At 42.6% G+C, this 11458-nt stretch overlaps 2 protein-coding genes across 2 annotated transcripts in view; one reads left to right on the plus strand and one right to left on the minus strand.

Annotated features, from left to right (window-relative positions):
• The window catches only part of LOC113419739 (fatty acyl-CoA reductase 1-like), a 28609-nt gene extending 23030 nt beyond the window's left edge, over nucleotides 1-5579 (plus strand). The window contains exons 10-12 of the mRNA XM_026679284.2: nucleotides 982-1111; nucleotides 3939-4066; nucleotides 5206-5579. Of these exons, the coding sequence (XP_026535069.2) occupies nucleotides 982-1111; nucleotides 3939-4066; nucleotides 5206-5326 (379 nt within the window). The 3' untranslated portion in view covers nucleotides 5327-5579. The remainder of the gene's footprint in view (nucleotides 1-981; nucleotides 1112-3938; nucleotides 4067-5205) is intronic.
• Nucleotides 5580-8820: 3241 nt separating this feature from the next.
• On the minus strand, nucleotides 8821-11247 carry LOC148130146 (uncharacterized). The gene is made up of 3 exons (XM_087969098.1): nucleotides 10683-11247; nucleotides 9142-9216; nucleotides 8821-9065 (listed from the first exon to the last, which is right to left on the minus strand). The coding sequence occupies exons 1-3, from the start codon at nucleotides 11227-11229 to the stop codon at nucleotides 8821-8823; spliced, it is 867 nt and encodes a 288-aa protein (XP_087825224.1). The 5' UTR covers nucleotides 11230-11247.
• Nucleotides 11248-11458: the final 211 nt, after the last annotated feature.

The following is an 11458-nucleotide window of genomic DNA, read 5'->3' on the forward strand; positions in this document are numbered from 1 at the left end:
TCTTGACCAAGGGAGCCAGCATTGTCCAAGGGCACATAGAATGCTGTCAGCTTCCCATTGAAGTGGTACCTGTTTATCTACTCACATTTGCATGCTTTCAAACTACTAGGTGGGTAGGAGCTGGGGCAAGAAACGAGAGTTCACCCTTTGTGAGTCTCAAACTCAAGTTGTTGGCTTCCAACAACTGACCACTTAGCATCTTTAACCGCTGAGCCATCATGCCCCCTTGGTATTTAGCAGCAGCAGCCAGGGTCTGTAGAGACCCTGGGAAAATCCCAAAAATGTCTGCAGGAAAATTTCCCACCCCATTTTCCTATTGATCAATCGTTCCTTATTTGTGATCGCAGGGTAGTGTTTCCAGTTCCATTCTCAGGGGGAGGGAGAGAGAGTGAGAGAGAGAGACTTTTGGCTTCATGCAAGGAAAGCAGCAGAAGCAGCAGAAGTGTTTTTTTTTCTCTCCCCCAAACTCCACCAGAAATGAGTCTTTGCTGGGGCAGCCTCTTGGAGCAGGAGGCCTTGCAGGGTCCCAAAGACTCATTTCTGGCAGAGTTTGGGGGAGAGAAAGAAACTTTTGTTGCTTTCCTTGCATGCAGCCAAAAGCAGAAGAAGAAAGAAGCAGAAAGAAGCAGCCAGGTGGCCAGGCCAGGTGCATGGGGCTAGGGGGGCAAGTTCCCCCCGCTCCGCCCTTCCCCCCCTCCACTCACTATGTCGTGTTGTTTGCAATGCAATTGATGCAAGCCTTGCGTTCCCCTGGGCCATGTGGGCGACCCAGCCTTGTGTTCCCGCGCAGCCTGGATTAATTGCTTTGGGGGGTGCTTTGGAGGTGACATTTCTCTGTGGACCCCAAACATTTTCTCATGGACCACCAGTGGGCCACGGCCCATCAGTTGGCAACCACTGTCCTAGAGGACTGTGGCACCAAGAACTTTTTTCAATAATTCTCTGCCTAGCTATCTGAGGTGTTTCTATTTTGTCTTTCAGGGCGATGAAACTTTTGACTCGCTTAGAAAAGGCCATGGGGCTTCTTGAATATTTTACCAGCCATTCCTGGGAATGGAGCTCCGGCCACACAAACATGTTGATGAAAGAGCTCAATCCGAAAGACAAAAATGTAAGCATCTTATTGAATTAATGTAGCTTTAGGAAAAAGCAAATATATGTTTCGTCTGTGGACTACCTGGAAAGGTGGACAGTTCCAGAGTTAAGGACAAGGACACACTGGAACATTTTATGAGAAAATTCCCCTTGAGATAAGCGTGTTCAGAAGTCTGCAATCAATTCCAGTTGATGTAAACTGGAATTTCAAGGTTTCTATAAAATAGGATTTCAACAGTGTGTGTTACCTATTACTAATCAGCTGTCTTCCATTACTGGTATAGGATTTCTATCTTTATCAATCCCCATCAAGACAGTTCATGTCTACACCATTACTGCACCTTCTAGTATTGAGAAAATGATGAAGAATAGAATAGAATAGAATTGAAGAGAAGCTGGAAGGGGCATTGGAGGTCTTCTAGTCCAACCCTCTGCTCAAGCAGGAGACCCTATATCATTTCAGACAAGCAGCTGTCGAGTCTCTTCTTTAAAAAACTCCAGTGATGGAGTGCCTATAATTTCTGAAGGCAAGCTGTTCCACTGGTTAATTGTCCTCACTGTTAGGAAGTTTTTCTGTTAAGTATGGGGTTGAGTGAAGAGGCAGGACCAGTGGTGGGGTTCAAAATTGTTTACTACCAGTTCTGTGAGCGTGGCTTGGTGGGCTTGGTGTGGCTTGGTGGGCGTGGCAGGGGAAGGTTACTGCAAAATCCCCATTCCTTCCCCACCCCACTAACCTGCTTTCCAGCTCCGTTTTTCTGTGCAGGGCAACCAAAGAAGACCCAACCAATCAGCTGGGACTCAATGGGAGGCAGAGAATAGATGGGGGCAGAGCCAGCCAGAGGTGGTATTTGCTGGTTCTCCGAACTACTCAAAAATTCCATTACCGGTTCTCCAGAACTGGTCAACAACCTGCTGAATATATGAATATATATTCTCAGGGTACTGAGAATAGCTCTTTATCGGTAGACCGGTACACAGAAGTGAGGTAGCTGTTCGGCAGCTCCCTCTTTTAAAGAGAGCTGTCTAACAACTCAGACACTGAGATCCCTTCAATTTCCCACCTGTAGTGTGAACCAATCAATTTAAACCACTAGTTTTCCCGCCTGATTGGCGGAGCAGAGGGAAACCTTCACTCAAAGTTTTCCTTCCTCATTATCAAATTAAACATTCTCCTTAATGCCAGGTGGCTTTTCTTCTTAGTTAGTTTCCATCAGAGGTGGTATGCTGCCGGTTCGCACCGGTTCTAGCGATCTGGTAGCGCCAGTCAACAGTTGGCCCCACCCACCCACCCCTGCCTTTTCCTGTCCTATATTTCCTTTGTTTGCAGCTCAGCTGATAGGTGCAGTAGAACAGATTGCCAGGCCTTAGCTGTTTTACTCACTAGTGCTGAAGATAAGTTAGCATTTCATGCTTAAAATTGCCTTAAAATTTAGAACACTTCCACGTGAAGCACGCGTGCCCACACAGAACCGGTAATACGGTAAAATATTTTGAATTCCATTGCTGGTTTCCATCCATTGTTTCTTGTCCTGCCCTTGGGTGCTTTGGAGAATAATTTGACCCCCTTTCCTCTGTGGCAGCCCCTCAAATATTGGAATACAGAAAGCTGTGGCGAGATGGGTCTGGAAAGATTTATCTATTGTTGTGTGCTACCTAGCGTCACCTTTGGTGAAATAGGCAGCTGTATAAATTTGATTAATAAATAAAAATGAAATAAATATGTCTTTGGGAAAGGCACACTGTTGCCTTGTACCTTTTTCTGTAAGGCCAGCAAGAGTTAAAGCTCTCCCAAATCATTTCAACGACATTCAGCGCTATGATTAAACATCAATGCAACTGAGCCATTCTTTCTCAAGGCCTCCCCCTTCCAGACATAGAACTCCCAATCTGGCATCAAGGTACGAAGGGCCCAAAGCAAATCTCAGGTGAAGTTATTCTGTGCAGGTTTTGTTCCTTTACAGCCAAACTTTCGAGGTATCCCTGAATTTGTTTCCAACTGTGGAACTCTTGGTTGCTCCCCAGAAATTGGGGAATTGATGATGAAACCTTAGGACAGGATTGGACACTGCCTTGATGCTTTGAAAGTGCCAAGGAGAGAAAATTTTGCCACATGATTCAGAGCCCCATCATGTGTTTAATTATTGTCGTCATCAGGAAAGTGGTGATTTATTGGGTTTTGTTCTTGGGATTTTACTTTTGTAACCTGCTTGGAATCACCTGAGTGAGCTAGGTAGCCATATAAATGTTTGGAAAATACAGACAAACAGACAAATCAGCTTGAGGAATTGGAGAGCCATCTATGGCCCCTCCTTCACTGAGAATTCAGTTTCTAGAAGAAAGTTAAGGAAATAATCAACTGGAACCCCTTGGCATCCATCTGACCCTTTTTCACTTGATTAATGCATCACAAGTCTTAGATATGAAGAAGGAGGGATGTCCAATGCCTGGAAAACCACTCTGGTTGATGGGATCAGCTAAACTAATGAGGAATTTCCTGCCGAAGCTAAATTTCTTATTCATATAATAGCACTTAGCAATAGCACATACTTATACACCGCTTCACGGTGCTTTTACAGCCCTTTCTAAGCAGTTTACAAAGTCAGCCTATTTTCCCCAACAATCTGGGTCCTCATTTTACCCACCTCAGAAAAATGGAAAGCTGAGTCAACCTTGAGCCGGTGAGATTCGAACTGCCAAATTGCAGTCAGCCAGCAGTCAGCAGAAAAAGCCTGCAGTACTGCACTCTAACCACTATGCCACCGCACTTGATTTATTCAGCATAAACCAAGAGTGAAATAGTTCGTCTACCCTTCTTTGATATTCTCCTTTCCATTTTATTCCAGTTATTCCCCTTTGATGTCCGTCAAGTGACTTGGTCAGAATACTTAAATAATTACTGCTTAGGAATTAAGAAGTATCTGCTGAATGAAGACATGGCTGGAATTCCTGCAGCCCAACAGTATATCAGAAAGTAAGGCATATATGCAATCCTTGGTGTTAACTTTCACTACCTGAGAGCAGAAGGCTTTCAGTGTATGAAATTATTTTTGGTTATCACAATGGGGTTTGAAATGCTTAGAGCTGAATAGATCACTCTGGAGTGATCTATTGGGTCTTTTCCCCCCCTAAACGAAGCAGGCAAAGCTAGGAAAACAACTAAATCTATAGATAGTCACACAGAATTAAAAGTAGATTAAGTCAGTGGTCTTTGTGTGCTTCTCTGAGTTTGAGCATTTCTCCTTCACTTGTAATGGGTTTATACCCAGGACTAGCCTGGGGAATTATCTGGTGTAGAGATAAAGTAGACCGAATCTCAACACTTTCAATAATTACTTTCTTGGATAATAGCAATAGTACTTAGACTTATATACCGCTTCACAGTGCTTTACAGCCCTCTCTAAGTGGTTTACAGAGTCAACCTGTTGCCCCCAACAATCTGGCTCCTCATTTTACCCACCTTGAAAGGATGGAAGGCAAGGCTGAGTCAACCTTAAGCCTGGTGAGATTCCAACTACCAAATTGCAGGCAGCTGGCAGTCAGTAGAAGTAGCCTGCAGTATTGCACTCTAACCACTGCACCACCACGGTAAGCAGTTAAATGTTTCAAACCAACAAGAAAATTAATCCAGTTGCTATGACTCAACTTCCATCTACTGGACAAATCCTAAGAAATATTGTCACAGATTTCCATCCCATTAGGACACATGGTGGTTTACCCTGTACAGATACATATCATATCTGATTCTTGCATAACAACATGTGCAATTTCTATTTTCACAATGTTTTGAGTGGTTCATGATGGGAGGGGAAACTGAAATTGTCCTTTGGAGATGGATTGCTCAAGCCTCCTATTTAGGTTGGATGAGGAAAACCTGTAAGAGAAGTCTTCAAGAACTGGGTCAGTCTTCCAAGCACGTCATCCATCATGCCTCCTATTTCTTCAAACAACTAGGGTTTTGCATTTTGGCCTGAGATGGGCTAGATGAGAAGAAAATATCGATATGACTGATATTCCAACTCAGTCTGCAAATGCGATTTGGCAGTCGATCTGTTTTGTGTTGTGGTGCTATATTTCAGCTCTTCTTTTTTTTCTTCTCTCTCTTTTTGTCAGGCTAAAGATCATCCAGTGTGCACTGAAGGCCACTCTGCTTGTGATCATATGGCTCGTATTCATTGCAAGGTCCCAGATGGCTCGTAATGTCTGGTATTTTGTACTAAGCCTCTGCTACTAGTTACTTAGCTACATTAGAGCTTCCAGCACCCTTAGACCTTGACTGTGCCTTTCTGGGGATTGTTCCCTATGTCCTGGAATAACCTTCATGTCCTTAAATCAACTCCTGGTATCTGTCTCCTCCAACAGTAAGGAGATACCATTCAACTATTTAAGCGTTCAACAGAAATCACAAGAGATTTACTCTAATTCCTATCACTACCACTATACTACTATAATAATATTTACTTAATATTAAACTACTGTTTCAATGAGCATTGACTTCCTGTCTCCATATCCATCACATCACATTTTTCACTAGAACATCTATTAGTTTTGTGTCATCCCAGTGCCCAGTTAGAGCATGAAGATTGGTACTGGGTATCTTTTACCAGAAGTGCTGAATGGTATAATTTTCACACTTCATACAGTAGATCAAGGGTCTTCAAACTTGACAGCTTTAACACTTGTGGACTTCAACTCCCAGAATTTCTCCTCCAGTCATGTTAGCTCAGGAGTTCTGGGAGTTGAAGTCCACAAATCTTAAACTTGCCAAGTTTGAAAACCCTTGCAGTAGATGAATCAACTGATATGCCATATATTCCTACTGCCTTGAGCTAAGTGGGCTTTTATGGATAAGGTTCAGGGGTCTCTTTCCCTCAGATTGAAGATGGAAACTAACATGAAATGGATTAAGCAATGATGGGGGTGGATCTCTCCTCTCGTACATTTTCCCCCATGATTCAATATTTTAAAAGCCTGGAGATTACATGTCACATCTTTTCTATCCTGCTGTACGGAGTGGAGAGTTGGACTCTGAGAGAAAGCCACTTGAAAAGGCTAGAAGTATGGATTTATAGGCAGCTGTTACGAATAAGCTGGGTTGATAAAATGAGGAGGTGATAAGCTGCCTGGGAAAGCCAAGGAAAATCATCAAAACCATAAAAAAGTGAAAGTTAGAATATTTCGGACATGTGATGCCGTGGTGGGGTTCAAAAACTTTTGCCACTGGTTCAGTGGGCATGGCTTGGTGGGTGCGCTTTGTATATGTACACATACTTTGTGTGCATGCACGCACCAATAATGCACTTTGCGCAAAAACAGAGGCATTTGTGCAGGCATAGAGGCATTCCACCTCATCTTCTGCAAACCTGCGCTCTCCTGGTCACTTCAGCAGCTGCCGCGCACCACTCTTCTGTGCCGCGCAAAGCAGCTGCGCTTCAAAAGCAGAGGATAAAAGTGAGTATAGGAGCCTGGGAGGGCAGGTGGACCTAACAGCAGAGCGGTGGAGAGAACTGGTGCAGTCTCCTCTGCTCATCGCCACTACCGGCTTGGCAGAACCAGGCCAAACCAGTAGCATACCATTGATGTGATGCAACACCTGGAAAAATGCAGAATACTTGATTTAATCCTCCAGGGAAAAATTGAAGGCAAATGAGGTCCAGGCAGAAGAAGAACATCATGGCTTCAAAATGTAAGGGACTTTGGGCAAAACTCAACAGCACTTTTTCGTGCGGCTGTTGATAAAAATAGGATCGCCAACATGATTGCCAACATCTGATGATGGATATATGGCACAAGAAGAAGAAAAAGGAGATTACATGCATATTTAAATACAATTCACCATGACAAAGTCCATGCCTTGCACAGACTTAAACTGGGTTAATGGGTGCACCCACTCTGCAGGAGACCCTACAGAAACCTCCTCACTAAAGAGGCCCCCAAAATAGTGGTGGGATTCCAAGAATTTAACAACCGGTTCTCTGCCCTAATGATTTCTTCCAACAACCAGTTCATCAAACTGCTCATAAAGTTAACAACCAGTTCTTGTGAACCGGTGCAAACTGGCTGAATCCCACCACTGTCCTAAACCCTTAAGGATCCTATGTCCATAACATTCCCAGGAACCTTTGCTCCTAAAAGGAGAGATGCAACAAGCAAAGTTATACCTCTGGTGCTTAGAGCTGTACTTTATCCAATCAATTTCCCCCTCGCCCCCCACGTTTCTCTCCCTACCGCCTCCCTCAAAGACAGCTAACGTGTTCGAGGTGAGAAAGAAATAAGTCAGAAGTTAAAGAACAGCACAGAATTAAGTCAGTATATTGTGTTTATTTAATTAGTTTGATAATGAACCCGGTTGTCAATCCTAATCAGAAATTTGCACTCTGTTGTTAACAAGGGTAAAAGGCTATCGCACAGTAGAAGCTTCCATCACAGCTTCCCAAACCAAATGCCCATCAGGGATACATAGAATATCCAAGAAGTTAAGCAAAAAAATTTAAGGGAAAGCAGGTCTTCTCAATTCTCTGGACAAATGAAGAAAAGCTTAAAAAAAAAAACACAGATTAAAAATACAATTTATGTTGGGGTTCTTCCCTGAAGCTCATTCTTTCAAGATGTCAAAGCATTGGAAGTTGGGCCTGAATAAGATTTGGCCTATTAAATATAACATTACTCATCTGTACATTTTGAAATGAGTGTCAGCCAGGGTGCCCACCCTGCCGGGATAACTTTCTTCTAGCGACATGGACATCTAGACAGATGTTAAATCACCACAAACCAGTCCTGAACAGTGATTTGAAAACTAATAGATTTGGTTAGTTGTGTGTTAAAACAAATCTCTCACAATTTAATGTTACAGGGTGCTTTTCCATTTATGTAAAGATACAGGGCTGGGCTGCTGGGGATTCACAGGGGTTTGGTAGAGCCCCTAACTAAGATTCTGTGCAGTTCAGAGAACCCCCAAATCCCACTCCTGACTGACCCTGACTTGCCCATCTGCCCCTCCCCTCCCAGGAATCCCCACAGGGCCCATTTTGGATGCAGGTAAGTGCAGGGTGTATGTGGAGGCTCAAGGAGGGTGAAAAACTGGCCTCCCGGAAGTTCGGGAAGGCCAGAAATGGGCCCATTTCCAGCTTCCAGAGGGCCTCCAGAGACCGGGGAGGCCGTTTTTGCCCTCCCGGAGGCTCGAAAAAAGCCTCCGGAGCCCCCTCCACTGTGGTGCAGGAGGCCGACTAGGTCACACCCATCATGGCCATGCCCACCCAACAACCAGGCAGAGAACCCTTTGCTAAATTTTTTGAAGCCCTGCCCTGGTAAAGAAGCTGAGATTTCTCTGTGATTCAACTATAAACGCAAAGACAGATGAAACAATCTTATGATAAAATGGATCTAAATGAAGGAAAATCTACACTAAGAGTTGAATGAATCAAGCTACTTACATGAAAAAGATAATTGGGCTGGTCTGTAGACATACCATTGAATTTGTTCAAAAAAAGGTCTACAGCAGAGGTCTCCAAACTTGGCAACTTTAAGACTTGTGAACTTCAACTCCCAGAATTCTCCAGCCAGCATAGCTAGCTGAGGAATTCTGGGAGTTGAAGTCCACAAGTCTTAAAGTTGCCAAGTTTGTGGACCTGTGGTCTACAGGAAATGTTTGACAAATTCTAAAACAATAAAATAAAATAAAGCTCATCAGGAACCCCTGGAGCAGTTTGTATTGGACTAAGAAGATCTTTAAAAAGAAAAATGAGGTGCACTTCCTGGAAGGAGATTCCTGGGACTGAGAAAGAAAGGGGGAGAGATGGATGTCACTGCTGCAGCTTGCTGACTCAACAGAAGACCAAGGCTGTATATGTTGGAATTGATCAAATCATTTCCAGGCAAAAGAACATCCAGTTGCTTCTGAATTCCCTGCAAAACCTGGATCTGAACTTGTTGGTTGAGTATAAGCAGGTCAAAATTCTGCCTCATCTTGGTCACTGTGGAGAAAGAGCTTGATGTCATTTCTTATCACAACATGCCACAACAATCCAGCTGAATGTTTTATACACTTACGTTCCTCAAGCAAGAGTTCAGAATGGTTCCTTCCCACCTCCTCGGTTTTGCCTTTCTGATCTATCCGAGGATTCCCTAGAAGGAAGCAGGGGAAAAGTCTACATCAGTGTTTGGGAAGTTCCAAGGTCAACTCTTGAAGCTTCGAACCATGGTTACCCTTTAACATGTAGACCAAGGGTCTTCAAACTTGAAAAGTTTAAGACTTGTGGACTTCAACTCCCAGAATATTTCAGCTAACATGACTGGAGGAGGAATTCTGGAGTTGAAATCCACAAGTCTTAAAGCTGTCAAGTTTGAAGACCCTTGGTCTACAAGTTAAAGGGTAACCATGGTTTGAAGCTTCAAGAGTTGACCTTGGAACTTCCCAAACACTCAATTTTCTGCACTAAGGGATGCTGAGCTTCTTCACTCACAAAACAGGTTTTCTTGTCTTGAGCTCTTGGCTTAAGCAGTAGACTGAAGAGGGTCAAGTCATTGTTGCCAATAAAGCCCCAAGGTGTTTTTTTTTTCAAAATTCAGCTGGATTTTCTTGTTGTTTTTCTTTGAAAACCTTTCGCTACTTATCCAAAGCTTCTTTGGTTCATGAACTCAGATGAGAAACGAAAGGTTTTCAAAGTAAAACAAGAAAATCCAGTTGCCTTTTGGAAAAAGCACCTCAGAGACAACCACGACCTGAATAATGGAAAATCTACATAGACATGAGAATAGAATAGAAAGAGTAGAGTAGAGTAGAGTAGAGTAGAGTAGAATAGAATATAGAAAACAATAGAAATAGAATAAGGGATAGGGAATAGGGAATAGGGAATAGGGAATAGGGAAGGAGTAGGGGTAAAATATAATATAATAGAATAGAATAGAATAGAATAGAATAGAATAGAATAGAATAGAATAGAATAGAATAGAATAGAATAGAATAGAATAGAATAATAGACACATAATAGAAAAATAGAGTAGAAAGAATAGAAATAGAAAGAATAGAATAGAATATAGAACAGAATAGAAAATAGAAGAGAATAGAAAATAGAATAGAATAGAATAAAAGAATAGAAAAATAATAGAAAAATAGACAAAAGACAAATAAAAGAAAAAGAATAGAAATAATAGAAATAGAAAGAATAGAATACAGAAGAAAATAGAAAATAGAAGAAAATAGAAAGTAGAAGAGAATAGAAAATAGAAGAGAATAGAATAGAAGCATAGAATAGAATAAAAGAATAGAAAAATAGAGTAGAAATAATAGAAATAGAAATAGAACAGAACAGAACAGGAATCATGCAACCACAGGGATGCTATTACAGTTGTAAGTCTGAAAAATGATCATCAGTCACTTTTTTCAGAGCTTTTGTAGCTTCAAACGCTCACTAAATGAACGGTGGTAAGTCAAGGACTACCTGTATTAACTTCACTGCATATAGGTTGTAAAAACACCTGCACAAAAGCAACCGCCTTTGCACATCACACTAAGCCACCATACATCTTTGAGGGCTTAGCGTAATGTGTGAACATCCCATTTCTTCACGAAAGCCAAAGGCTGACCCTACCTGCTTGAGGTCGGCCTGGCACCGGTGGTAAATGGATTTTCTGATGCTTTATCAAATTTTCATGGAGAAAAAATATCTTCATGCACTTCTGGCAGCTGTATGTTGCCTTTTTTCTGTGCTTTCTCGTGCGGCTTTTGACATAGTCGGTTGCCTTCAGCAGGTGGGCTGTAGTACAGACTGGAAGTTGTGCTCTTTGGCCAAAGGCTGTCCCAGATCCAAGACCTGCTTTCGAATTTGTGTGGCTCCACTGATGCATCAAGAGGCTCGATTTTTTGCTGAAACTCTTCTTACAAATCACACACTTAAAGCTCCTGTCTCTGGCATGTCCCTTCAAGTGTTTCGGTAGCCCAGTTTCCCTATGAAAAGTCATCCTACTCTTCTTGCACTTGTAAGGTGTTATTTGGGTAGATCTTCTGGAGGATCTCACTGGGTAGGGACCCCCTTCTTTGGGAGGAACTTTACTCTCGCTTTGGTGTCCAACTGGCTCTTCCAAAGCAGGAAGACTCTTCTCATCTGGAGAAGATGTCAAGATTTGTTGAGTTGCCATAGGAGATTCCTCTTTGGAGATGACTCACGATTCTTCCAGTCCACTTGTGATATTTCTGGACCAGCTGGGATTAAAAGAAGGTAGTTACCATCACGGATGTAATCAGGGCAATCTTTGGAACCCTGACAGCAATGTCTGCAAGAAGACAACCAAGCTCAGAGAGCATCCAGGACCCCTCATTTCAATCCTGAGCTACAGATTTCTCTCTCTCTCCTTCTTTACAACCCTG

This window comes from Notechis scutatus, chromosome 6, assembly GCF_049901735.1.
Source record: "Notechis scutatus isolate UNSWTSFEM ecotype Mainland chromosome 6, rNotScu1.2, whole genome shotgun sequence".
NCBI lineage: Eukaryota > Metazoa > Chordata > Lepidosauria > Squamata > Elapidae > Notechis > Notechis scutatus.

Coding starts and splice junctions, on each gene's coding strand:
- LOC148130146 (XM_087969098.1), bottom strand. CDS start 11,229: ATGGCAACTCAACAAATCTTGACATCTTCTCCAGATGAGAAGAGTCTT. Junction 9,217..10,682: donor GCCAGGCCGACCTCAAGCAG/GTAGGGTCAGCC, acceptor GCTTCCTTCTAG/GGAATCCTCGGATAGATCAG. Junction 9,066..9,141: donor TGAACTCTTGCTTGAGGAAC/GTAAGTGTATAA, acceptor CTTTCTCCACAG/TGACCAAGATGAGGCAGAAT.